This window comes from Jatropha curcas, chromosome 5 (genome assembly GCF_041381405.1).
Source record: "Jatropha curcas cultivar XTBG-Jc1 chromosome 5, XTBG_Jcur_1.0, whole genome shotgun sequence".
Classification (NCBI taxonomy): Eukaryota; Viridiplantae; Streptophyta; class Magnoliopsida; order Malpighiales; family Euphorbiaceae; genus Jatropha; species Jatropha curcas.
This window is the reverse complement of record NC_143155.1, coordinates 28,242,018-28,268,876: the sequence shown is the minus strand read 5'-3', so window position 1 is coordinate 28,268,876 and position 26,859 is coordinate 28,242,018. Positions and strand designations below refer to the sequence as shown.

At 35.0% G+C, this 26,859-nt stretch overlaps 4 protein-coding genes, 1 non-coding gene and 1 pseudogene across 6 annotated transcripts; 2 read left to right on the top strand and 4 right to left on the bottom strand.

Moving 5' to 3' along the window:
- The first annotated feature begins 2,377 nt into the window (after positions 1 to 2,377).
- LOC105642860 (cyclic nucleotide-gated ion channel 1) lies at positions 2,378 to 6,462 on the top strand. The gene is made up of 9 exons (XM_012227832.4): positions 2,378 to 2,806; positions 2,989 to 3,052; positions 3,497 to 4,040; positions 4,145 to 4,357; positions 4,455 to 4,756; positions 4,862 to 4,973; positions 5,102 to 5,338; positions 5,421 to 5,815; positions 5,931 to 6,462. The coding sequence occupies exons 2-9, from the start codon at positions 3,021 to 3,023 to the stop codon at positions 6,229 to 6,231; spliced, it is 2,136 nt and encodes a 711-aa protein (XP_012083222.1). The 5' UTR covers positions 2,378 to 2,806; positions 2,989 to 3,020; the 3' UTR covers positions 6,232 to 6,462.
- A 72-nt stretch (positions 6,463 to 6,534) lies between these two features.
- On the bottom strand, positions 6,535 to 9,225 carry LOC105643336 (uncharacterized). The gene is made up of 2 exons (XR_016320971.1): positions 6,857 to 9,225; positions 6,535 to 6,766 (listed from the first exon to the last, which is right to left on the bottom strand). It is a non-coding gene; the product is annotated as an uncharacterized LOC105643336 (transcript).
- Positions 9,226 to 10,165: 940 nt separating this feature from the next.
- On the bottom strand, positions 10,166 to 16,061 carry ATG6 (AUTOPHAGY 6). The gene is made up of 10 exons (XM_089721881.1): positions 15,700 to 16,061; positions 14,532 to 14,872; positions 14,236 to 14,406; positions 13,566 to 13,690; positions 13,335 to 13,383; positions 12,651 to 12,809; positions 11,825 to 11,910; positions 11,487 to 11,558; positions 11,056 to 11,205; positions 10,166 to 10,585 (listed from the first exon to the last, which is right to left on the bottom strand). The coding sequence occupies exons 1-10, from the start codon at positions 15,839 to 15,841 to the stop codon at positions 10,339 to 10,341; spliced, it is 1,542 nt and encodes a 513-aa protein (XP_089578007.1). The 5' UTR covers positions 15,842 to 16,061; the 3' UTR covers positions 10,166 to 10,338.
- A 610-nt stretch (positions 16,062 to 16,671) lies between these two features.
- Positions 16,672 to 20,154, top strand: LOC149496509 (Ubiquitin-like superfamily protein). Its single transcript, XM_089721089.1, has 3 exons — positions 16,672 to 17,363; positions 17,867 to 18,464; positions 19,811 to 20,154. The coding sequence occupies exons 1-3, from the start codon at positions 16,732 to 16,734 to the stop codon at positions 19,955 to 19,957; spliced, it is 1,377 nt and encodes a 458-aa protein (XP_089577215.1). The 5' UTR covers positions 16,672 to 16,731; the 3' UTR covers positions 19,958 to 20,154.
- Positions 20,155 to 20,247: 93 nt separating this feature from the next.
- Positions 20,248 to 22,442, bottom strand: LOC105643335 (putative RING-H2 finger protein ATL21A; annotated as a pseudogene).
- A 440-nt stretch (positions 22,443 to 22,882) lies between these two features.
- Positions 22,883 to 26,494, bottom strand: RMF (reduced male fertility). Of its 2 annotated transcripts, XM_012227826.4 has the most exons (8): positions 26,326 to 26,491; positions 25,388 to 25,587; positions 25,240 to 25,284; positions 24,934 to 25,098; positions 24,780 to 24,827; positions 24,042 to 24,212; positions 23,398 to 23,505; positions 22,883 to 23,215 (listed from the first exon to the last, which is right to left on the bottom strand). In XM_012227826.4, the coding sequence occupies exons 1-8, from the start codon at positions 26,415 to 26,417 to the stop codon at positions 23,133 to 23,135; spliced, it is 912 nt and encodes a 303-aa protein (XP_012083216.1). In that variant the 5' UTR covers positions 26,418 to 26,491; the 3' UTR covers positions 22,883 to 23,132. The 2 variants fall into 2 exon arrangements, with proteins under 2 accessions (XP_012083216.1, XP_089577216.1); XM_089721090.1 differs by lacking the exon at positions 24,780 to 24,827 and having other exon boundaries at positions 26,326 to 26,494.
- Positions 26,495 to 26,859: the final 365 nt, after the last annotated feature.

Below are 26,859 nucleotides of genomic sequence, written 5' to 3'. Positions count from 1 at the left end.
CCTTTCATGTTTGTCGAAATAACACTTCATAATTGAATGAAGAACTTGAGTTGAGATATGTAATTCTGGGTTTGGACTGTAACTGATACGTGTATTTGATTATATTACTGTTGCTATTTGATGTTTCTAGCAGACCGTTATTTTTGCATTTCAAGTTTTGCAATGATAATGCTAATATTGAATGGACCTAACTGCATTTTATGCCAATAAGGCCAGTTGATGCCATTCGTCGCGTAATAAGGCCTGCTGCAGCAACCCAACCCGTTATTAGAGTCGTGGCTAAAAGCAGGCCCATAGCCAACCCGTTATCAGTGTATGTTATCACTTTCTCTTTTCAAATATGGGCCGAGACTAGACCGGATAGATTTGGATCGTAATCTTGCAGGCCTTTGGAAATCTAAATAATTCGGTTTTTGAGCCTTTTTTTTGTAACGATTTTCGCCGACATGAAAACTATTTTATGGACAGAAAAAACAATTTCAGCAGTACGTTATTTATGTCCAAAAAAGAAGAAAAAGAGAATACATGTTGAAAAACCTAGAAGAAGAAAATACATGCTCAAAAAAGTTGGAAAAAGGGAGAACTTATATAATAATTTAAGCTTTTGAAATTATAGACAACATAGAAAATATCGTTAACGAAATTATTTGTGAATAAATTTTGCAAATTAATGTCTTGACATGTCGTCCACTGCAGCTTCAATGATTGTGTTTCTTGAATAGTAGATGCTTAATGTACTATCTGTGTTTTTATTGTGTGAGATCCTTTTCATGAAATAAAAATCGTCATTATTATTTGTAATTTTGTCTGTCGTTCATCGTGCTACAGTGCAATCCGTGTAAACACAAGTGAGAAAGACCATTTCAATTCGAACTGGTGACCGTCAAAATATCTCTAATCGACCACCATTCTTTATTTTACTATTTCCTAGTATTGAAGTCTGAGAAGACCAATGCACAGGAAGTCGTCAGGTCAACCATTTTGCTTCATTAATAATATGTTGCTTTCTTCCTTACCAAACAATAATAATAATAATAATAATATCTTTTCAAATAATAATAATAATAATAATAATAATAATAATAAGTTGCTTTCTTCAGCGTGCTTATCTTGAAAACCTAATGTCAACCTTTAGGCTTCAATCTGATTCTATATGGGTGGATCTTCCTCTTCCATCTATCCCATGACAATTTTAGAATTTGAAAATGATGCTAAAGTCCGTTTTTGTATATGAAGAAATTAATTTTTGGTAAAAAAAAAAAAAAATTTATCTGCTTAGATTGTAAATTTAAATTTAAAATTATTAAAAAAAGGCGTTTTTAACAAAGAATATTTCTTGCTTAATCTTGTAATTTATTTGTCATTAATATTATATTTTTGAAGTGTGGAAAAAGGATAAATATAAATTGCTGAAGATATTTACATATGTATTGATTTGACAGAAGGCAATTGAGAAGAGGTATGCACTTCAAATATTCAACCATTGGATAGAAAAAAAAAAAAAAAAAAAGAAGCCTATATGTCAGTCGTCACTGTTGGTCACGTTTAAAAACAATAAATAAATAAAAAAACATTGTCGCACTCAATTTCTTGGAGGCTTGCCATGCACTGACTATTTCCTTTACACTTTGTTTGTTTTGAGGGAAGCGAAAAGAAAACAAGGAAATGGAATTCAAATTATTATTTTTTAATTCATTAGGTGGCTTAAAGGATCCAAAGAAAATTATTTTTTAACATTATAAAATTAAAAGAAAAATTTTACAGAAAATAATAAAAATAAAAAAGGTAATTTTGAATATAAAAGGAGATAACATTAATATTAATAAACTGTTAATGGAAATCATTTCAAAATACTATTTAAGTTCATTTAATATTAATGTCACACCATTTAATATTTAATAATAAATGGTGTGGGACGTATAATAGTAAATGGTATTTAATATTTAATACCATTTAATATTAAATACTATTTAATATTTAATTTAATTTAATATTAATGTCACACCATTTCATGTTAATTCAATGGAAAAAGGGTTGATAGTAAAATAGATGATATAATGTTATATTAAAAAGATAAAAATAATATTTTAACAAAAAAGATAAAAAAATTAATTTTACTTTTAAAAATAAGGTAACTTGTAATTTGAGATAAATGGAAAAAAAAATACTTATGCTTGTGGGACGTATAATATAAAATTAATATTTAACTATAAATATTTTTTTCTTTAAATTAATATATTCTTTTTTTTAAATTATAGAAAATGCAGGTAGGTAGCTTAATTTTCTAAATTTGAAGTAACACAATATATAAAGAAAGACTTGACTATTATCATAATAGTAATAATAAATTAATAATAATACATCGTCCGTTTCCCCTCGTGTAGCTTTCGTTACCCGAACAAAGTGTTGGTCCTTTCTCTCTCTCCCCCTCTCTTGTTCCCCTTGTGTTTATGTTATATTTTCCCTCTCTTTCTCTGGAAGCAGAAGAATAGCTGCCATGAAGACTCCGTCCTCTGTCCTCGAACTTTCTTTGACAGCTACACTATCTTTACCAAATATTTATTTAAGATCACCTTCGCTTGCTCTCTAACTTCCTCTCCGGTCACCCACTGTTAAAAATGAAATATATAGACAGTAAATGTTTTGCTTCATCATCACTCTGCCGCCGTCCTGTTTGTTTTACTCTTGCTTTCTGTTTGCTCTAGCTCCTGAGTAAATATCATAGAAACACCAAGAATAAAGAGAAAGAACAAAGAAAGAGAACTCGGGAAGGGAACAAACATCCTTTCTTTTTTTGTGGTGACAGGTGAGACTTCTTGTTAATTGTTCGGAGAATATTAAGTCATTGAATATTCTTAATTCTTGCAGTTGACAACTTTTCTTACCAACCAAACAGATATTTTTTATTTTCTTTTTCAATTTTCAATTTAGTCTCATATTTGAACCATTAACAAGGTAATGCTTTTCTTTAAAAATTTTTTTTGTCAGGTTTGGCACTTGGATTGGACCAAGCACAAGTCATGAATATCATCAGGGGAAATAAATTTGTCAGGTTTGTTCTGTTTATTTAACAAATAAAAATTCTGGTTCTGGATATTTTTCGTGGTAATCTTTTACTGTTCCAATGATCGTTAGTACAGTAACCAGCCAAAGTGTGATACAGTGATCAAACATTAATTGATGTATGTTTTAATCTAATCAATGAACATCGTTTCAAATTAATTTTTAGAAATGGAAAGAAAAAAGGTAAGATCAAGTGCGTAAAACATCTTATACAAATTTAGCCTGATTTATGATATCTATGAAAAATTCATGATGTTGAATAATTTTAAAAGGCATTTTAAGATATATTTGGTAAAACATAGTCATATGTATTTTTAGTTCAATCAGTATTTGATCAGATTAGATTAGATTACATTTGTTTGTGATGCAACAAACATAGCCTTAGCGTATTAATTGGTTGTGGTTGAGTTCTAACCTTTTCCTTTTTGTTCAGGTTTGAAGACTGGAATTCAGACAAGTCCTGTAGTTCAGAAAGACAATATTCCATATATGATGGGTTTTATGCAAGAAAAGTAAAGCCAACAGTAAGCGCAGTTTGGGGTGGTATCCACAGAGGCTGGGAGATGGGTTCTGATAGGTTTAAAGGGTTGAGAAAACCAACAAAAGAATCAGTCAATAAAAGGAAAATTTTTGATCCACAGGGTGCATTTCTCCAGAAGTGGAATAAAATATTTGTGCTTGCCTGTTTTCTCGCAGTTTCCCTAGACCCTTTGTTCTTTTACATTCCAGTGATTGATGGGGTTAACAAATGCCTTGATTTGGATAAGAAATTGGAGACGACTGCTTGTGTTCTTCGGACATTCATTGACGTGTTTTATGTACTTCGCATAATATTTCAGTTTCGTACTGGGTTTATTGCCCCTTCTTCTCGAGTATTTGGTAGAGGCGAACTGGTTGAGGATCCGATCGTTATAGCTAGAAGATACCTGACCTCCAACTTCGTGATCGATGTCATGTCGATTCTTCCACTTCCTCAGGTATATATTTAAGTTAATGTCCATTTTGCTTACTAATGCTCATAATGGCTATACAGGTGATAACTTTAGCAATTTTGAGGAAAAATTCTGTTTTTATTGGTCAGGTAGTAGTCTTAATCATCATTCCCAGCTTGAAAGGTCCTGTTTCATTGGTTGCTAAAGACTTGTTGAAGTATATTATTTTGTCCCAGTACGTGCCAAGATTGATGAGAATCTATCCTTTGTTCAATGAAGTAACTAGAAGTTCTGGCATACTTACTGAAACAGCGGGGGCTGGGGCTATTTTTAATCTCTTTCTCTACATGCTAGCCAGTCATGTGAGTTTGATTTTGTAAATGACAATTAAAATCCTTAAAACTATTGATATTACCGCGGATCCCTGATCAATATAAGAAAAATGTGACATACTACCAGGTAATTGGAGCCTGCTGGTACTTGTTGTCAGTAGAACGCCAAGATAACTGCTGGCGTAGAGTGTGCGAAGCCCCTCTGTGTCGTTCTAATGATCTTTACTGCGGAGATCACCGTGCAGATAATACGGCCTTGAGCACATTTCTGAAAGATTCATGCCCTTTTATCCAGCCTGATGAAATTAAAAATTCAACTATCTTCAACTTCGGATTGTTCACCGATGCTCTTGATTCGGGTGTGGTGGAATCATGGGATTTTCCTAAGAAATTCTTCTACTGCTTTTGGTGGGGTCTTCGTAATCTTAGGTCTGTAGATATACAGTTTTTAATCCATCATAATTTTTTTTTCATTTTCTATCTGCAGAACACGTTCTTGAAAATCCAAGTAATTTTCTTCTTGTCATTTTACAGCTCTTCGGGCCAGAACCTCAAGACAAGCACTTACGTTGGAGAGATTCTCTTTGCTGTTTTCATATCCATTGCAGGGTTGGTTTTATTTTCACTGCTTATTGGCAATATGCAGGTAATTCTTTGATCTTGTTATTTGTTTGTTTTCCAATTTCTTATTAAAACCTATGAACTGGTTAAAGATCTATTTAATGAACTTGTCAACAAAAAATAATAAAAAATTATTAATTTTTTATTGTACAGAAATATCTACAATCCACCACGGTTAGAGTAGAGGAAATGAGAGTGAAAAGAAGAGATGCAGATCAGTGGATGGCACACCGTATGCTTCCTGAAAACCTGAGGGAGAGGATTAGGAAGTATGAGCAATACAAATGGCAGGAAACCAGAGGTGTGGAAGAGCAGACTGTAATCCGTACACTTCCTAAAGATCTCAGAAGGGACATCAATCGCCATCTCTGCTTTGATCTAATCACGAGAGTGAGTGCTCTCCTGAGCTTTCTTAACAAAATATCCAAAAATTAATTTGTTAAAAAAATATGTTCATGAAATCCTTAATTAGGTGCCAATGTTTGAAAAAATGGATGAGAAAATCCTGGATGCAATCTGTGATCGTCTCAGGCCAACCCTTTATACAAAGGATAGTTGCATTGTTCGTGAAGGTGATCCAGTTGACGAGATGCTATTTATCATGAGAGGTGATCTAGTGAGTGTGACCACCAATGGTGGAAGAACTGGTTTTTTCAATGCTGTTTATTTAAAGGCTGGTGATTTTTGTGGAGAAGCGCTTCTTACATGGGCATTGGATCCTCAATCAACATCCAATCTCCCTATTTCGAGTAGAACTGTGCAGGCTTTATCAGAGGTTGAAGCCTTTGCTTTAGTAGCTGAAGACTTGAAATCTGTTGCCTCCCAATTTCGACGTCTTCACCACAAGGATATCCAGCACACGTTCAGGTCAGTTCTGATATATGGATTTCAATTACATTTTCAGAATGCTTGAATAATTTCTTTTTAAGTTTGGATTTGAAGTGTTGTGTGATGATAAATCTATATGATTTTTGGTTATCAGGTTCTTTTCTGTGCAATGGAAAACATGGGCAGCATGCTTCATACAAGCAGCTTGGCGGCGTTACTGTAGGAGGAAGCAAGCTAATTCTCTACGTCAAGCAGAAGAAAATTTGCAAGATATTTTGGGAAAGGAGGCTGCAAGCTTGCCAAGCCTTGGCGCCACCATATATGCATCAAAATTTGCCGCCAATGCCTTGAGAAATCTGAGGCAAAATGGTGGACGCACCCCTAGATTGCCACATAGATTGGCGTTGGTGCCTCAAAAGCCAACTGAGCCTGATTTTTCTGCTCACAATCGCTAGTTACTTAAAAATATACTTGGAAGTTAAATGTACATTAAGCATAGTACATATGTATTATTATTCTAAAAAGAAGCAAAATATTGTTATATTTTTGTTTCTGGTAACTCAACGACTGAGTCTTAGTTACACAGGCTTTGAGTACATATTTTGCTCGAGGCTGGGCTGAGCTAACTCTCTTCATAGATAGAACAATTGACTAAAACCAAGTTATTAAGTTGCTAATTCAAGGTTTGATGACTCTCATTTCTTTTTCTGCACGACGAGTGAAAAATATTTCAAATAAAGCCAGTCTATAGGATCCAATTTCTCTAACGACTGCTTTAATTCAATTTATTTTATTGTTCCATTATTTAAATTCCATTGCTGAAACAGACAACAATGAGGATATCATTACAGTATAAATTTGAATTCTTGTTCTTTCGACATGAGAACAAGCTGAAGTTTTTGTTGATTTATTATGCAGTATATTATGTATTGATTTCTTCTACCTACTGCAGAAGCAACTCTTGCTGCAACACAACCTTATGCTGAGATCCTGCATCAAGAAATTAATAATATTAATTGGTATTTGATCATGAAATTAAAGAAACGAGAGAGAAAAAAAGAGAGATCTAGAGAGAAATACTTGGAGCAGTCCAAATCAGGGGGAATATGGACGGACAAGCCACATTGCTGGGGAAGTTGAACAATGCGAGGTGCATCATATTTACGATTTACCAAGGACGCCTTAATGCACTCGCACGCAGCTTGCCAATCAGGAATTGTCTTGGCATGGCCATCAAGTTCTTTCATTGCATTACAACAATTTCTTGATGGTTGGTCTGTCTTGTCAGTAATGTAATCCAGGCATGGAGCTACCTCACTCACAACTGAAGCGCATGATATCTCAAGAGCTACACCTGGTTTCGCAACTAGTATCACTAGGAATAGGATTACCAACCCAGCAGCTATACGAGCCATAGCTACGAAATGCTTGTGTATGATTTATTCTTCAGATTGGAAGTTGTAGATGAAAAGCATGTGGGGGGTTAGGGAATTTATATAAGCTGAGCATGTGTTGTTCGGTTTTGTCACAGGGGGTTTGTGACTTGCATATTGTTAGTGCTACCATGATTCACTGAAGCAAGTAACCTTAAAAATTACTACTTCTTGTGGAGGGTGACCGCAGTTAAAATACCGGACCCAGCAACCACTGTTTATTTATTTAATTATTTTTTTTGCTAATTATTATAATAATTAATAATAATAAAGTTCTCGGAAAATAGGCCGAAATTACTCTCTCTTAAAATAATTTTAGATTTTTGCAGGGAGATTAAAAAATAATTAATTTTTATAAATTATAATAAAATTAAAAAATAATTTAACTAATATTTCTTAAAATATTTAAAATGATGTCTTTTTTTTAATATCAAAAATGATTTATATTTTTAGACAAAATAATCGCTCTATGACATTTATATTTTGAGACGGAAAATATATTACAGGATGGTTAAATTAGAATATTTAATAATTTAGCGTTTGAATTTTTTTTTAAATTTTATTAAAAAACTGTTTGAATTTTTTTTTTAATTTTTTTAAATTTTATTAAAAAACTTTTACAATTAAATATCTTTAGCTGATACAGATTATCGGAAATTCCACTTGTTATTTTTGAATTTGACCCTCTTTTTTTTTGCTTTATAAAAGCCATGAACCCAGTTGAATCTGAAACATTTTATTTTGGTTCAGTGGTTTTTGATTGTAAGGTTTTTTTTTTCAAAGAATTTTATAATTCTTCTCTTGCTTTTGCAAAAAGATAAAAAGAATAGACTCGTTCGTTCATCAGCAACTCAAGTATATTTGATATCTAATTTGAAGGAGACCTTCCTAATGTTGATGATTTGTGTTAATAAAAGTTTGATATTTACCTTTGAAAAAAAATAAAAAAGCTTTTTATTTATAAGAAAAAATAAATCAATTTTTAATATTCGTTACTTGTGCTTTCATCCCAAAACCCTAGTTTCTTACCTTCGTTTGCCTCAATTGGACCTTTTTTCATTTTCTCCTCTGTCTTCTCCCTGCCATCCGCATTGGCAGAACTCTCTGGTTTCTTTCCAAGATGAACAGAAGCAACTGTAAAATTTGTATCAAAAGACGAGTATAATGCAGTGCAACTAGATACACTTCGTTGATTTGATCATTCAAACAATTTTACAGTTGATGCTCATGCTGTTGATAACAATTTTGCTGTTGCTGCTGTTAATTTGGAAGAGAAACCAAAGAATTTTGTTGATGCTCATGGCAGAGAGAAGATAAAGAAGAGGAAAAGGAACCATGGCCCTATTGATGCAGATGAGGGTAGGGATTTGGGGATAAAATCACAAGTAAACAAATATTAAAAATTGATTTTTTATTCTTATAAATAAAAAAATTTTCTGATGCAAGGGAGCCTAATCCATGTGGAATGCTGATTAGGCCAAAATGGGTTCCATTTTTGCCTAAATCAGCATCACGGTGGTACACGTCAAGATAATACACTCGATTGTAAATTTTTAATTAATTCAGAACAAGTCTTAGTTCTTTCATATTTTGCTCTGTTTTGGGCTGAGCTGATACTGTTAAAATTTACTAAGGCCAGGTTGTCAAGTTGCTAATTTAAAGTTTGAAGACTTGTGTTTTTGCTAATGTGGTGTTCTGCCTTTTCTTTTTCTGCATGAAGAAGCGAAAGTAGTATTTTAAAATAGAAGCCAGTCTGTAGGATCCAGTTCTGTAAGGAGTACTTGAGAAGTTTGGCATGCAATAGCAAATACTAGATATTCCTTTTTAATTAACTCTTTTGCATTCTGTTGCTGAAACAGACAAGGATAAGGAGATTACTACAGTATAAATTTGAAATTCTTGTTCTTGTATATAAGAACAAATAAAGCTGAAGTTTTATTGATTTATTGTGCAGTTTATTATGTATTGATTTCTTCTAGGTACTCCGAAAGAACTCTTGCTGCAACACAACCTTATGCCGAGATCCTGCATTAAGAAGTTGATCATATTACTATCTGATAACACAATTATATACACATATATCTACACACACGCAAAAAAGAGAGAGAGAAAGTGAAATACTTGGAGCAGTCCAAATCAGGAGGAATAGTGAAGGATAAGCCACATTTGCTTGGAAGTTGAACAAGGCGATTGGAATCATATTGAAAATTTTTCAATACATCCTTGATGCAGTTGCACGCAGCTTGCCTTTCAGGTTTTGTTTTGGCTTGCCCATCAAGTGTTTTCATTCCATTACAACATTCAGCTGATGGTTGATCTGCTTTGTCGGTAATGTAATCCAGGCATGGAGCTACCTCATGCACCACTGGAGGGCAAGACATTTCACATAGAGCTACACCTGGTTTTGCAACTAGTATCACTACCATTAACAACCCAATTATGCGAGTCTTTGCTCCTGCTCCTGACATAGCTAAGAAATACTTTTGTGGTATGTTCTTCAAATGCAAGTTGTTGATGAAAAGCACGCTGAGTTAGGGAATTTATAGAATTTCGGTTTGGTTTTTATCATAAGGGCCCTGTGACATGCATGTTGTGAGTGCTCCCTGCTTCCATGCCTCACTAGAGCAAGTAACCTTGATCATGCATTCAAGTGATCAGTACATCGGATTGTTATTTGACCACACGTATCTCCTACTCAGTCAGAAAATGAAGAAGATAAATTTAAAATTTTATTTATCCGAATGCAAAATTTCCTACTTCTCATTGCTGGATTTTGAATGCAAGGTGAAATGTAAATAGGGCATCAATTGGAGATCGTGCATATCTGTAATCTCTGTGGATAAAATTGTGAAGAAGGGTCGCATGACATGAGGCTCTTTTACATTTAAGTAATAATAATGAAGAGATATATCCCCTTATAACCTTGTATGCATAGGTTGACCAATTTGCATTGCACTTGAGAACCAAAGAAAACAATATCCGATTTTCATGAATAATATTTTTCCAGATAGATAAGTGCTACTGTACAATATTACAAATAAAGATGTGGTTTGGATGACCTGACTGAACCTATTACTATTCACAAGTTGCTATAGTTGCATAATAAACTGCAATTATCTACCATGGTTTTCACGGTTTGGGTATGTGTCGAGGAGACTTCGAATCAGCACCATACTTTGTGTACAAAGAACTTACTGAAGGAACTTCAACGCGAGAAGAAACCATTGTGTTAAGAGGTTGGAAGTTTGTATTTCCAATAAACCAATAGAGAGCCCATTTCAAATTGCAGAGTGTGTACTTGAGAGCTTTGGTCCAATTCTCCTGCTTATTGAAACTCTGGGTAATAGAGTGGTTTTCCACTTTGTCATTCTCGATCCTGAAACAGTATGCTGTTAGCTAATATTACACTGAAACAATCTACTTGATAAACTATTGTTGGAGATTAATAAATTCCTAAACTAAGCATATGTGATATGAGATGTTTCTTTCCTCATTTATTCAAGAAATATTATTATACCTTCGTCAGGAATGCTTCTTGTACAAAGATTCATCAAATACAGCTGAAATTGAATCAAATTCTAACATATACTTATAAAGTTTAAGGTACCAGCCACACATTCCAAAGCATCAAATGCAATTATAACATGTCAAAGAGTTCAACAAACACTTTCTGCTAACATTACCCATTATTAACAAGATTTTAAATCAGAAAACCACATGAATACAAACATGTTTTCTCATCTGGCAGGCATAATAACACAAGTTGAAATTTATACAATGGTATATGCAGGCTATAACTAGCATCAAACTACTCCAGTGATATTCCTTAGTTGCAAGAACACTTACTTGTATGGAAGTTTAAAACGTTTCTCAGGTGGAATGTTATTTTCTTGATCCTTCAAATACGCAAACTCCGCAAAATCCTTGAGGCATGTCAAGAACAATGTCATTGCTTTGTCATAGCGAGTACTCCAAAATAAGTTCACTGGACCAAACCTGTAAAAAATACATATGTTAACAAATATAAGTCCATTAGGCAGTTTAATGGATAAACACTGAGATGTAAACCAGATGGCAAAATTGTGATCTGGGCTTCAGCTCTAACTTTTCTGACTATAATAAGGGAAAACAAGATCAATAATCAAATGCAGCCAGTCAAATACAATACCCACTCTGTACATCACATACTCCTAATATTAACCATAGGTTTGTGTTAAAATTCAGTCAACGAGATCAGAGAGATCCAACTTACTATCAAGGGGGTAATTGATACTTACAGCTCATAAACACCATTGTTGGTGTCCATAATTCGTGGGTAGCTCCCCATAGGAACCATTTTTATTCGGTATCTTGAAGAGGTTAACAAATTAAGGGCACATCATCAGATAAGTTGTTGATGAATTTCAAATAATGATATTGACTCGGAGATATAAACATCGCCTTTGTTTTAAGAACCAAAGGGCTTATTTTTTCTCATACAAGAAGCTTATCACACCTAAGCTAGTTACACGTTTATGCTTGATATCATGGATCAAATTAACAAATCTAAAGGCTAGTTACAAACTGCTTCTGTTAAACAGATTATACATATATATGCCCTGCAAGAAAAGGATACTGAAATTTTGGCTTGAAATATTGACACATAGTGTGGAGGAGAAGACAAGCTTGGCCCCAGGCAGCATTTATCTCATCCCATTCAACCTGAATTTTTCCACAATCTCATAAGCATAACAATAACAATCAAATAATCATATTCGACTTTATTGAAAGAACACACAAGATATTGCAGGCAAGAATAATAAGACTGCAATGGAAGCCTATTATTCCGGTCACTATCCGGTCTTTACTATATAGTAGTTGAAGTCAAGAGGCTAAAAGAACAAGTTAAGGGTGTCATTGCATAAGAAATATATAGAAAAACATTCTAAAACATCTTGATAACAGCACAACCAGCCAAAAATAATCACTGACATCAACTTCATTCTTTTCTGGTTAATCAAATCCATCTGATAACATACATGCGCAGCAATATCTTTGCACATGATGACTTATATCTGGTTCCCCAGGCAGTATCTATGAATGTGTACCTGGCCTATGTGCCAGAATAGCCAGACTTAAGGTTTTTTCGGTCTGGTCTCAGTGATAAATCAGACATATATTCATCCCTAACTAGTCACCTCTACCCTCTTTTATCATATGTATATAAACATCTGAGAAGAACAGATAGAGACAAAGGATGGAGAAGATCTAGGAAAGAGAGGAATTTCCTTTAGCTTGTGGCTTGGAATATCTTGTTGGTGATACATATGGTGTATTTTCTGTGACAAATTTCAAGCCTTCCTTCTTTGAGAAAGATGCAGAACGAGTAGAGTCACTATTACCAACCATATAAAATTTTTAGAAGCACAGAAAAAAATAAAGTTATAAGCTTGTTTCTTTACTGGAATTTTGGGAAGCCTTCCAAGCCGGAAATTGTTTATCGTTCCAAATTCTCCATCATGGTGGATGGGGAAGGCATCATTCAACACATTAGTTTTCTTCAACAACTCCAAATGCGCTTGTGAAACTTCAATCTTTGCTAGAATCGCATCTCTCTCTTCCTGTTGACCAGGATGTTTTTTTCAATTGTGATGGCAATTCAGTAAAAGAAGAGTAAATGCATAAACATATAACTCAAAGAGAAGGACCAATTCCCATAAATTGCTTTAAAATTGTCACTAAACAGATGATATAAAAGTGATATTCAACAATGAAGTTATTTATTCCTCAAAAAATCTGCATAATTAAAACCATGCCTAAATTGGTTTATACTTTGAGTTATGGTGTTGCAAGGATCAAATTAAACATTTCATTGTAAAGAAAATGCCTTTCATTGCCGCCGATGTTAATGTACTGGAGATATCACAGTTAACTAGCAGCAGCACGATGATGGCAATCAATAATACTTTAATTACCAATGGATTTATTTATTAGATGACATTTCACATTCCCAAGGAATGCCTAAAACCAATTATATCAAAGCTTACAAATTAAAAAAAAAGAAGATTAAGAACAATTAAGCACTTCAAGTTACTTGGTTCATGGAAGAATAAAAAAATTGCAGAAATAGATTACCAACAACTCACCTGATGTGAAATCAATTGAAACTGAAAATTATTGAACTCCTGCCAGTACCTGTCACATATTGAGTTCAAAACAACATGAACTACCAACAGAGGACCTGAAGGTTGTAAAATGTAGTGCATATTCTACTAGCTGAATTGTGAATCTCTCAAATGACCACTTAAGAAAAGAACAATCCCCTCACTAATATGCATACAAAAACATGCCCAATTTAGCTTGAAGAGGAAACTTACCGCTCCTCTAATTCTTTAAAGCGGACAGATTTTAACTCCAGTTCCTTCAGTTCAGCATTTACTTCTGCATTTTGTTTCTCGATTTCCTCAATTGATGCTTCAAGTTTTCTTTCTTCTTCTTCAATCTTAAATTGTAACGGAAATGAGCATATCAAAATTTTGACAACAGATGGAAAATATTGTGATGCACAATATGAGGTTTAATGATTCAATAGATATATGTACCACCCCAGAATTGCATAATAGTTGTAAGATAGAACCGGATAGTTTCATTGGTTTGTTCATTATCTAGCTTTGTTACACAATTTATAATTCATATCAACACAAAAATGAGTGACTGATTTCGCATCTTGGTTTATTCATTCAAATTTCCTTTATTTAGGACGCACAGAATGTGGATTTCTAAGGTGTTTGTGATGCAGATTCTTCTATCACCATTCATCCTTTTCACGTAGATCCTAGACGATGAAACTTCAAATTCAAAAATATTTCCATTGACTGCAGCCCAGCAAAAGGAAAGACCAACACAATTTTCTATTCCTCTGAAAATAAGGAGTGGCTATAAACCAAAATATTTCCAGTAAAGGTGGCTTGATTCAAGATGAAATTTTCTAAACCTTTCTGAAATGTTTAAAAAGGAATGTGTCAAGCTCCATTAATAAGCATGCACCTTTAGTTTCTCCTTAAGAAAATCAGCCTCACTAAGAACATCTCGTGCCTCCCCCTCCAAGCGCTGAAGACAGGCTTCATATGCTTCTATGTCTCTGTTCACGTCTTCAACCTCCTTATCGAGTTTATCAGATAACACTCTCATGCACTCAAGGCATAAAGGTTGTTCAACCTAAAAAATACAAAATAAAAAACCCAGGGATCATAATCTTAATACCTATTAAAACATAGTCAAACCAAGCATTTGACAACTAAAAGTATGATAAAACCAATAAAATACTTTGATATCTTTTATACCTGTGTCTGGGTTGTAGCAATCTCAAATGCACGTTTCAGGACAGTTATGGTAGAATGAAACCCTGCATTGTTGGGCTGCAACTGGACATTAGATCCTCCATCTATTGATGGTAATTGTGTTGCACCCCCATCAGATGTAGGCTCAGACTTATACACCACTACAAAAGATTCTTCCATTGCCTTTCCAGGCTGGCCTGGATCAGGCTGAGCAGCTCCACCATGAGGACGTGGAGGGATTCCCTGCAGTTGTGGTCTTTGTTTTGGCAAAACAACAAACGAATTGTCCATACGTGTTGAGCCTAACACACTGTTGGCTCCATGCATTGAAAAGCCATGCATTGCTGCAAGTATAACATCCAGACAATGGTAGTCAAAGAAACCATCTAATTCTCATAAACTGAATCATGTCTTAAGCCAACTGTAAAATTTACCAGGCTCAAATCCTAATCTCAAATGGACTTTATGAGCTTAAAATGTCCCTCTTAAATGATCTAGAAGCAAATATCACATATTATAAACTTGAAAAAAAAAAAAATTGAATTGATCCCCAAGAAGAAGAGCTTGAAGTCCGACTCACAAGTCCACTAAACCTTAATCCCATCCCACATGATTTGGGGCTAGATCTTTAAAAATATCTAGTTCCACAGAAGTCCTTTCTTACTACTTCCCACTGCATCATTTACATCTGCACCTGCCTTTCTTATATCTCATCAATTCAATGTTCTTAAGCTTAATCCCAAACTAAGAGCTTACAATTCTGAAGCATCCAAATCAACTTGTTACTAACTGAAAACATCTCGTTAAAGTTTCACAATTTGCGAAGCTTGGCGACACAAACTTGCAACAAAAAGAACAACTTACCTTTTAAAACATATATTTGCAAGATTATGTAACAATCTGGATATTGAACCTCATTTAGCAAGCAGACACAACATTACCTATTGCAGCTAAAATTGCCGTATTCACTATAAATCAATCAATCATTTCATAATTAATGATATGTAAAGCTGCCAGAACTAATTGAAACACATGTTTTGCGTAAATTAAAGAACCAAGAGACAAATTTCATAAGATATCAACAACAAAAGATTATACAGGAATTTGTAATGGCCTTAATCAATACTGCACGAGAAAAATTAAAAAGAGAGAACAGAAAAGAAAGCCTAACCAGAGCGAGAAGAGGAATCGTTTAAAAACTTGTCGGCGTAGGAATCGACGCCGGTGATGCAAAGGGAGTGGCGACAGTTCTGGCACACCCATCGAGGAAGATTCGGATCTACCGGCAAGGTCCGACCTTTATCTCCCATCATATCTTCCTTCTTCCTAGCTATCGTTTCATTCTATATGTAAGGGAAATGGCAACAAGGCGAAACAACGAACAGCATATATTCTCTTCTTTGTTGCTTCTTTGCTGAGCTCAGAGAGAAGATCACAACAGTTTTGGGCTTTTGTTAGCTTCTGAAAATTCCCTTCCTCGAGCGATTTTGCGTAATATGTGAAGAGTCCGGATCCGGTTTCTGCCCTTGCCGGATCCTACTATTATGATTTGTGAGTCGTATTACAACAACGAGTCAACGCGGAAATTTAAAATTAGGTAAATAATTTTTTTTTTTTTTTTCCGTTTGATGATAGTTGATTAATTATAACTTTACATCTCTTATTCAATACATATCGTAATACTATTTAGTTTATGATAGAGTTTTTCCGTAAAATTATTTTCCATTGATGAAAGACTAAATTATATTTAATAGCAAATATAAAAAAATAAAAAGTAACATTATATTAAATATGAAATATGAAATAATAAATAATTAAATATTACATATTATTAATTTTTATAAAAGACATTTAATATAAACATGAAATAATTTATTAGGCTTAAATTTCAGGGTTCAAGAACAATAATAATTATTACTAAATTTTAGAGTTAAATTTCAGGCAGATGTACCTTCCATCAAAGGATTTTGTGTAAACCATTGTCTTCAGCCATTAGAATAATAAATAAAAATATAAAAAAATAAATTCACTTTTATATTGAAAACGTTTAAAGGTGAAGCCCAAATCCGGCCCAATAGTGTATGGTCGGTTAAGACGGACCCACTCTAGAGCTCCTATTTAATCACGAATTCATCATCTGCTCCTCTCTCTTTTATCTACGATCTACGATTTCTTTGATTCAGATTCCACAGAGAGGGCAAGGATGACAATGGATGATAGCAATAAGCTCTTGCAGATATTCGTCAAGCTTCTAGATGGGAAAACAGCAACCCTTAGATTCGCTGCCCCCCAAGTTGATGGCTGCGCCATCAAGCGACGAGTATTCGAGATCACCAGAATCCCTACTCATTCTCAGCGCCTCATCTGCTGCGGGACGCAGCTTAGTGACCGGTCCGTAATCACCAGTCCTGAATGCACTGTCCACCTCTTGCTCCGCCTCCTTGGAGGCAAGGGCGGGTTCGGCTCGCTACTCCGAGGAGCCGCCACCAAAGCCGGTCAAAAGAAGACGAACAACTTTGACGCGTGTCGTGACATGAGTGGGCGGAGGTTGCGCCACGTTAACGCCGAGAAGAGGTTGGAGGAGTGGAAAGCTGAGGAGGAAGGAAGGAGATTGGAGAAGATTGCGGAGGAATTTATTAAAAAGAAGGCGAAGAAAGGGAAGAAGGGGGTTGGGGATGGAGAGGCAGAGAAGTATGTGGAGAAGTATAGGAAGGAATCTGCAAAATGTGCTGCAGAGGTCGAGGAGGCTGTGAGAGAGGCTTGTGGGTATGGGAAGGGGAAGAGGAAGGAGAAAGTAACACAAGAGGGATTGGAGACCAAAAGGTTGAAGATTTGGTAAGTATCTTATCTTTTTGCTTATGTTTATTGAATGTCTAGGATTTAATATATTTGGTTAGCCTTTATGATTGACTTCGGCCTTTGTAAATAAGGTTAATGAAAAATTGTGATTTTGTTTTTTTTTTTTATGTTTGAAAATTTAGGAAGGGCGTGTGGCATTTGGATGTTTACAATCTCTTAATTTACAGATATTTTGGATTTCTTAAAATTTTTTATTTTGTTTGCTACTAACTGTTAGTTTTCCATGATACAACATTTGATTATTTTTGCTTAATTATCTTCCTGAATGACATCTGCTTTCAGTAGTACGTGATTCAAAGTGCCTGCATGATTTGTTTAATTTCTGCGCTTTAAATGAAAATGCTCTTCCTCAGCGATGCATTTTGAGACTTGAGCTTTTATATACTTGATCTTCTATACCTTTATCTTCCTCTCTCCCTTTCCTTCTCTCTTCTCTGTTGGTTGGGATTGGTTTTCTAATTATGATTTGATTTTGTTAGGATGGGAAAGAGAACATTGGGTGATAGTGACAGTGAAGATATGGATGAGGATAGCAGCGATGATGAGGAAAATGAGAAGTCTGTTGTTCTTAATAATGGGAATCATTCTGATTTGAATAAGGAAGCTGAAGGCAGTTCAGATTCAGTTAATGGTGGGAAACAAGATGGTGAATGCTCTGGTGGCGCCTCATGTGAGAGTGGTTCTGAGGGAGAAAAGGATGCTGCTGTAGAACACAATTTGAAATTTAGTCCTCCTGGAAAAATTGTACCTAGTGAGGAGCGTGGAGTGATTGAATTAGAGATTCACGAGGAAATTATACCACAGAGTGCTGGTGCAACTTGCTTAGAGACTGCAAAGCTTTCTGGAATTGACTCGGTCAAGGTTGATGAACAGGAGAATGTCAGACCCGATTCTCAACCTCTACACGTTTCAAGTCCAGCAAGTGGGAAGGATATTGAAAGTGGGCCAGTTGCTGCTAAGGTTGTTACTGACTTCAAATCTGAAGGTGATGGAGAAACAGCTACGGCAGTTGCAAATGATACTGATCCGGAGAAGCCACTAAATTTTGATGATTTTAGTTCAGCAGCTGACATGGAGGTATGCAAAGTCTAGTTTCTCATGCTTTATTATATATTACCAATTTACTACTTATCTCTGCAATTTACTTTAGGTTTTGATCGTATGTAGGTGTGATGCTAAACTGTTTTGTTAATTGAATAAAGCGTTCAGTTTTGATGAACAATGCATTTTTTCTTGTTTGTGGTTGATATGACTTATGAATTGCTGAGCATTTCTAGGAGTTTCATATAACATACAAGTAGTTTATACCCTATAGATGTGTGAATCAACATTTTATACCATTTGTCATACAATACTTGAAAGCACATAAACTGATACTAATGCTTTACATAAAATTTGTACAACTTAAGAGTTTCTTTATTCGAGGATGTTTGAAAAAGGACAGATCAGTCTAATCTGCTTTATTCACTTACTGTGAATTTCTGTTTAGGAAAAATGGTTCCTTTCACAAAATAAAAAGTGTTGGATTGAATTTGTAAGAAGAGTAAAAATGACAATGAGAAGTCTTATAACTATGTGTTTATGTGATTAGAAAGATGTGGTACCCATATGATTGAACAAGAAATGAGGATTCATGCAGTTAATGTCGTTGTATAGGAACCTGACTTTATTAAATGAGTAGACATTGGTGCAAGTATTGCTGCATAGGTTGCTTTCAAAGTTTTAAATCAGTTTAGGTTGATTGATGTAATTCTTTAAATGTTAAGATTGATGTGATGAAAACTGTTTGTTATCTCTTTGGATTCTGGATTTCTTTGTTGTTCTCTTCTATGTTGCATGGTTTTACTGGTGCAGATGCTGGGAAAGTTGAAATGTTAGGTTGATGTGATGAAAACTGTTTGTTATCTCTTTGGATTCTGGATTTCTTTGTTGTTCTCTTCTATGTTGCATGGTTTTACTGGTGCAGATGCTGGGAAAGTTGAAATGCTTAAATTAAAACTGGGTGGTAGAGTTATTGTTTCTTAGATGATTAATGAGACTGTTCCAGAGATTTATGATTACTGATTTTTAATTGATTGGTCTTATTTGTAATGCGATTAATGTGATTTAGTTTGTTTCAATGGTTCCTTTGGTTTCATCTTCTTGGAAAATGAGTGCGCTTCTGTTTGCTTGTCTGCTACAGTATTTCAAAATAACATTTTTCAGTTTAACCTAACCAACTCCCAACCTTTGTTAACCACATCTCAACCCCTTGACCACACACACACAAAATGAATGAAATGTTGAGAGAAAACCCCATAAGGAAAGAAAGAAAGCATGCATTTCTGATGTGTCTGTATTTATACATGTTTTCCTTATAAACCAGCTTTGATAATTGCTTGTTGAAATTCTCTCCTCTTTTTTGTACCCTATTTCTGGAATAGGTTCTTGGCATGGAAAGGTTGAAGAATGAACTACAAGCTCGCGGGCTTAAATGTGGTGGAACTCTACAAGAGCGTGCTGCCCGGCTTTTCCTACTAAAAACTACTCCTTTGGATAAGGTGCCAAAAAAGCTGCTTGCTAAGAAATAAATTCGTATAGTATGTTTATCTGACAGTTTGTTGTTGAGGAACTTATTCCTTAAAATGTATAACGCAATTTTCCATGATGTCATAACTTTGTTGACTTTTCATATTTTCTACTTTCAAAAATTAATGCTAATTTGTAATATTGTACACCTATGCTGCATATTTTATAATTAATATCATAAGTTTCCAGATTTTTGTCACTGGAAAATACTTGCAGGAATGATTCATTTTATTGATTGGTAAGTGGGAGAGGTGGTCCTGGCAATGGGTTTCCTTAGATGGGGAATTCTTTAATGAGAAATGAACGATGCTATTCAGTTTTGTAAAGATTTGTGGTATTAATTTGTTATTGATTCATTAAGAAGTGAAACGGTGTGTTTTTACTCAGAATTGAACTTATACGGCATAATGGTGCAAAAAGTATTTTTAAAGTCACGACAGTTTGTTTAATCCGTGCAGAATGATAATCTTGAATTTTTTGTTTCTCCTCTTTTCCTTTTTATTCTTTATTTTTCCCTGCACAAAGTGTGTATTAAACTATTAAGTTACTACACTTTTTTACTTTTATTAATTAATATAAAATATGAATAACGCCCAACATGGACTGTTAAGCACCTGAGGTTAAGTATAGAGGGAAAATAATGATACTCGTGAAAAAAAAAAAAATATAGACTGTTAAGTATTTACACAGTAATCAACCAAAAAGGGGAGAGAAAATAGTTTTGTATCAAACACTTAGTGATTCGACATGGAAAGGAGATGGCATGTTTCTGCAAACTGGGCAGGAACCATTCATCTTTAGCCACTCGTCGATGCAATCTACATGGAAGCAATGCTTGCATTCTGGTATACATCTGATTGTCTCCTTGCTGCGATACTCTGATAAGCAGATGGCACAGGTGCTGTCACTGTGCCCTGCAGGCAGTCGCATACTTTCTCCTATCACTACCTTTTCATAGGATTCAATGGTGGCTTCGTCCAAACCCACTCCAGATATGTTAGTTTCTGGTTGTGGTGATATTGTTGCAGTGGCAGCAGAGTTCTGATTAGTTGTAGCCGTAGAGCGACGAGGTCTCCTGTCAATGAAGAATGCGAAAGAGGCAATCCCAGCAGCAAGTATCATACAGGGTATAGCAATGGCCAAGCACAGCACTCTTAAAATTTGAAGGGGACTGCTCGATCGACCTGAAATTTGTAGCCGTCAAAAGGTTTGATCTATATATGTATGTATTTACATATTTTTGAATATTAGAAAGAAAACTCTATTGTATTTCCAAAATTAAAGAATGCATTAGGCTAATTTTGCGATTGCTTACTTACATGTTATGTTGTATTACTTAGGCTCTTCTATTTTTTATTTCCACCATGAAAAGTCAGACAAACTTTGGATTAAACAAATAAAAACTTAATGTGAATAAAATGATTAGCTAATAAGATAAGAAAGTTTAGAATTTGACCTTTGGCCTTAAATTTCTTGTTGAATGGAGTATTCATTCTCTTGGTAGTTGACAGTGTAGCTAAACATTTAATTATCTAATTCCACTAGCTTAATATGCACGTATTATCTAGTTAATTCAACGACACCGACCCTTCAAACAAGCTTCCATGTCCTGAATCATATAATTATTTATATTACTGGCCAATACTAAACTAAAAGGCTGTGCAAAACTATTGTCTCTCCATTTCTCCAAAAAAAAAAAAAAAAAAAAATCTATTGGCTCTCCATGGAATACCTTGACCCAATCAGACAGCTTCGCCTTTTAGATTTTGAATGTGCTCTGTGTTTTGATGGGGGAGCAGATATGAAAATATTACCTGAGTAATTGAAGCAACCAATTTCTTGACTCGAGTTTGTCTTGAATCCACAAATTCCACCTCGTTCTTCACATTCTTCACAATTAGGAGAATACCATGTTAACCGAAGATCTTCCTTAAGCCCACTTGAGAACCCTTCATTGTATTGAACAGGCCATGAAACAGGAAGTGGCAATGTAACGATAATCCGACATGATTTGGACATAGACAGTGAATTTGAAATGCTCTTGGAAGATGTTGCTAAAACTGAGGTTGTGGAATTGCTAAGGCAATCGATGGTAGTGAAGAGAGACTCTATGAGCTGAGTTGGACAGCTTAGAAAGGTGTAGTTCAGATAAGCAGCCGCAACAAAAGGAGAACCTGACAGATTGAAGCTCAGGAGCCGCTTAGGAAGACAATCATCCGAGTCATAAAGTTGTATCTGTTGTGTGAGATAATTAATACTGCGCACAAAAAAATCGCCAGAATATGGAAGTTTTAGAACTGTTTCACTCTGGTTATTGCAACTTAGGTTGAAACCAGGATAACCGCAGTATTGTGGTTGCTGCCCTTCGAGTCGGAATGGGAATCGAACAGGGATGCTATCGCTGCTGCACTTGTAGATTGAGCAATTTCCTAATGTATGAATAACAGAATGGAGAAAGAAAAGAACGAAGATATGCAAGCTGCCCATAATGTTGAAAGGAGTGACTGCAGAAAGGATAGACTTTCTTATAATAAATGATAAGATGATGTTTAAAACTTTTTTAATGTTTGGTCAACGATGGGAACAAAGGCCCAAATTATTTTTTTTATGCTGAGATTTCATCACCAAATATTGAACATTTCTAAAGTCAACTTATACTCTGGCTTGCAAGTAAAAGTTTTTTCAGGTTTAGCTTAAAGTCAGCCATGTATGTAGAAACAGCTGAACAAATTAAACAGTGAACTATTTTGCAAAAGGATGGAGAGGTTTCTATGTAAAGGCTAAGAAAAACAGACTAGGCTTCAAGTCTGCAACTATGGAAGAGCTGCAGTACAGAACGGGAATGTTACTAATTGGAATTAAAAGCGATAGCAATTCTGAATATAATAACTGTAATTATGTTTAACAAATTGAAATAAGATCTCAGTCTGTAAATTTCACTATGAAATTTTGCATTGTAAGACTGCAAATGATATGCACAGTATACATACAGGTGACATGCAGGTGCTAATTTTCCTCACTATAACAGGATTGATAAAAGCGAGAAGCTTATTATGTAGATCAAATCAATTTTCTCGGGGAAGGATACTTTTCGAATTACAATACTGTAAAGAAACCTATTTGTCTTTTCAGAGAGTAAACAAAATCTGGCTACAAGAAGGAAGATTTTAGCTTGAATTACAGGAGTTGCTGGGAGATTCTAATTGAAACAACTTCTCCATCAGGTCCTGCTCTCATCACGAAGTACTTTGAAAGAAGTCCTGTTCACCAACAAAGAATAAAAAGAGAAAAAGAAAAAAGGAATATATTCAGTTGCAAATGAATTTAAAATCACCTACAAACTGAGGCAACTGCAAAACTAATGTAGCTGCAATTGGTAACAACGTTCAATGATAGGCAGCAGTCCAAGTGATCGATTCTTATGCAAATTAGGATGTTTCACCTTCATTCACTTGTAAATTGGTGTTGATCGCAACTGAATGGAAAGTAATCATAGCCTTTGGTTGAAAATCATTGGGTTCTGCTGTCCACGACTTGAGATTGAAGACACCTGCAAAGTATTTGGTTATTAGACCATATATCATACGTACACACTTCAAACAAAGAAGGAAAAAACTTGAAACAAAATCAAGCATCAGAAATGTTTTGGTTTATATCGCTCTCTTAAACTTAATCAAAGAAACTTATCAGACAGATTTTTTCAATTAATTACAAAAGTACTAATGAATAAGAAAGCCCAAAAGATATTGCAGAATTGAAACTTTGGCCCTCGTAAAAAACATTGATGGGATTGTAAAATTCCATTATCTGGCCTAAGTTTAGCATGGATCTCAGACTCTGAGGTCCTCTTGGTGGATTTTTTGAAGGTAATAAAATATAAAGCATCTCATTAATAATCAATAAGTTTCCACTTCAACATTTGCTATGCAATGCTACCATACTCATGTAAACAACTTAGTAAATTTGTGCCTCCTTAACACCATAGAGCTTATATTCAATGTTTTTCTGATCGTAGTAAAAGTTTCCCAATAGATGCCGGGGACAATGACTCAGATTAGAAATGGAGTATCAATGACAAGTATTTACCAGCTGTTCCACGGTCGTTTAGATGATTGAGGTCAAAAATGGCTCCCGATGCTGCATTTGTACATTTTTCAATTTTATGTGTTCCAATCAACTCGTACTTCCAACTCCCATCTTGAAAACCCTTGTACTGAAATAGTTCGATATGTCTCGCATCTAATGTCTGCATTGTTCCTGTACAGGCAAGCAAATGTTGTGGCGGCTTAAGTATCCTCTTTCTATACAAAAACGCAAAAACAAACATAAATTGGCAGCTATGTGCTTAGCACTCTCCAGTGCAAAAATAAGTACTATGCAAATAGTTCAACAGGTTTCTTAATGAACTTGGTCTTATGCAGATCAAATGATACTGGAATACATCGACTCACCAGATAAAATTATGTGGGACATAACAATTACCTCCTACCTTTCTGTTCTCGATTTTAAAGTTTGATAAATTTACAGTTGGATACAACTACCAAATTATGCTGGGGGAACCGTATTTACTGGCCATTGCTAAGTAGAAACTTCGTATGAGAAGTAATGCAGATATGCAAGAATGAAAACATAGCGGATGAACCAGTGCAGAAATTTGAAAAGTTGAACCTATAGTGCTAGAGAACTTGAGTAAGATGCAGGAACTTGCAGACTCCATCTGACAGGTCTTATTTTAATTCAGTACGCCTACAGACTGAAAAGCCCATATCAAATAAACGCGCACTATCTACCAAATCACTTTTAAGTACGCAATATATTGCTCACCATCACATTTTTCAAGTTCACAAACAGGGCATCGAACAAGCTGCAGATCTGAAAACATGGACAATATTGTATTACCAAAATAGTCAGAGTTGTCTGATGCAATTCCTTAGATCTTTCCGAAGAAATGCATTCGGAAATAAAAAATTCAGGGTACCTGCTATCCAAATTCCAATTTTCATGTTACGTAACATAGACGCCCCGCAGGATTTCAGCATCTTCTCTATAGTATCTTCTTGTCTGATTTGCAATGGCAAGTTGAGTCTCTGAGTCAGGAGTGCTACTTTTGAGTCGAGGCAAAATGCACCAATTCGCATCCAATCTGATTGTGGCAAAAAAATAAAAGCCTATCATACCCCTTATCTTTTTAGCTGGGAGAGACAATTCAATTATCCGTGAGAATAGTTTGAGAAATGGCATGCAATGACGACAAAAAGATTCACCACAATAAAGAGAAGTTCACCTAGATGCTTATCCTTCTCATGAAAGGTGTAAGAGTGACTGCCATCTGAGGAAACAAGCCATCGTATTAATCAAATTCTATCAAACGGTAAACATCTAGTTATCTGTAACTAATTTAATGCAAAACAATTAACAGCTTCTATAATTACCAACAAGCGAAGCGTAGAGCTTTATCCACTTGAATGACACGTGGCCTGGATCTGGAACCTGAAGATCACGCAAGCACACGAACCTCCATATGCTGTCGTGCATGATGACTCCGTGGAACCATCTGCAGGTGGCCGCTAGCTTCACCAGAGATTTCCCGTCCAAGAGCTTCGCTATCTCCGTCCATAAATCCTCTTCGTACCTGTTTTGGAAAAGAGGAAAAAAAAAACACGGAACGATTAGCGAATAGAGTTTCATTATCAAATTGCTCGGTTTTACTTCTAATAAAAAATGCTTGTCGACTCATTTTGAAACCGTCTCGATGTTTAATTCAAACTCAGACCTATTTCTTTTTTTTGAATTTCCTTTTCTGAGTTACCAAACAGGGGCTAACGATACTGTGAACAGCATTTAGTCATGCAAATCCATCCAACAGAAACAGAGTTCGTTAATGCACAGAAAACACGATCGACTCTGTGCTTCCAAGGATCAGCAGCAAGCTCCAAATCCAAATCCTTAACTAAGCAGACCTTACCTCAAAATCTCATGACAATTAAAAATGCTTAAATGAATAATAGTTTCAAACCTCACATCACCTCATAAAATCAAACAGAACTCAAAATCATCGACGCTGAACATCCAACATCTAACGACAATTTTTATTCATTTAATTGAAAAATTGCTTAAACAAACGATTATTAATTTACTGAAAATTCAAAACTCACTGCTACTCGTAGAATCAAACAGAGCTAAAAAATCATCGATAATGAAGAACCAAATCTAACAAGATTCTTATTCGATATCTAATGTAGACAAATAACACATAGATGACAATGACTATAGGCAAGTTGGTAATAAACTTCGAAGTGAAATCGGAATTCATTAAAATTGAAGCTGAACATTATTATTATTATTATTATTATTTGCAGAGAGAGAGAACCAGTTGAAAGAGGAGCGAGGACTGGCACGATAGCTTAGACGAGGAGATTTGCAACTGCAAATGGACCTTCCTTTTCTCAATCGCTTTCCCATTTTCTCTGTCTTTCTTCTTCTGTAAACTTTGCTGAATCAAAGTTCAATTGACACAATATTGCAGTCTACAATCTCTGGGCTATTTATAGACGCGCGAACATGTCAGATTCAAAAATGATTTAACAAACTCCTCCAAAATATTTTCAAAATGAAACGAATTTGAAAATTTGATGGGCCCGAGTACCAAGTATCAATATCATTGGGCCTATATTAAGGATCTTGGGCCTTTTTCCCTTGTAGCCAAGCGGCAAGCAGATGGCCCTGAGCCCTCCCTGTCCATTTATAGTCGACACAAGGTAGGAATAAATGGAAAAGAATTCGCTATTAAAAAAAAAAAAAAGATTAAGATTTTTGTTTTGATTATAGGGTGAAGGATGTTGCCTAAACTAAAAACTATTACAATGTAGAAAGATAACCCTTTTTTCATAAATAAATTTGAAAT

Excerpts from the sequence above, each read along its gene's own strand:
- LOC149496509 (XM_089721089.1), top strand. The coding sequence starts at position 16,732 with ATGACAATGGATGATAGCAATAAGCTCTTGCAGATATTCGTCAAGCTT. Across the intron at positions 17,364-17,866 it reads ACCAAAAGGTTGAAGATTTG|GATGGGAAAGAGAACATTGG; the intron begins GTAAGTATCTTA and ends TGATTTTGTTAG. Across the intron at positions 18,465-19,810 it reads GTTCAGCAGCTGACATGGAG|GTTCTTGGCATGGAAAGGTT; the intron begins GTATGCAAAGTC and ends TTTCTGGAATAG.
- RMF (XM_012227826.4), bottom strand. The coding sequence starts at position 26,417 with ATGGGAAAGCGATTGAGAAAAGGAAGGTCCATTTGCAGTTGCAAATCT. Across the intron at positions 25,099-25,239 it reads TGAGAAGGATAAGCATCTAG|ATTGGATGCGAATTGGTGCA; the intron begins GTGAACTTCTCT and ends TGCCACAATCAG. Across the intron at positions 23,216-23,397 it reads CAATTTACAAGTGAATGAAG|GACTTCTTTCAAAGTACTTC; the intron begins GTGAAACATCCT and ends GTTGGTGAACAG.
- ATG6 (XM_089721881.1), bottom strand. The coding sequence starts at position 15,841 with ATGATGGGAGATAAAGGTCGGACCTTGCCGGTAGATCCGAATCTTCCT. Across the intron at positions 13,384-13,565 it reads TTTAAAGAATTAGAGGAGCG|GTACTGGCAGGAGTTCAATA; the intron begins GTAAGTTTCCTC and ends AATATGTGACAG. Across the intron at positions 11,911-12,650 it reads GAAGGCTTCCCAAAATTCCA|GTTGAATGGGATGAGATAAA; the intron begins GTAAAGAAACAA and ends GGAAAAATTCAG.
- LOC105642860 (XM_012227832.4), top strand. The coding sequence starts at position 3,021 with ATGAATATCATCAGGGGAAATAAATTTGTCAG. Across the intron at positions 4,757-4,861 it reads TGGGGTCTTCGTAATCTTAG|CTCTTCGGGCCAGAACCTCA; the intron begins GTCTGTAGATAT and ends GTCATTTTACAG. Across the intron at positions 4,974-5,101 it reads TGCTTATTGGCAATATGCAG|AAATATCTACAATCCACCAC; the intron begins GTAATTCTTTGA and ends TTTATTGTACAG.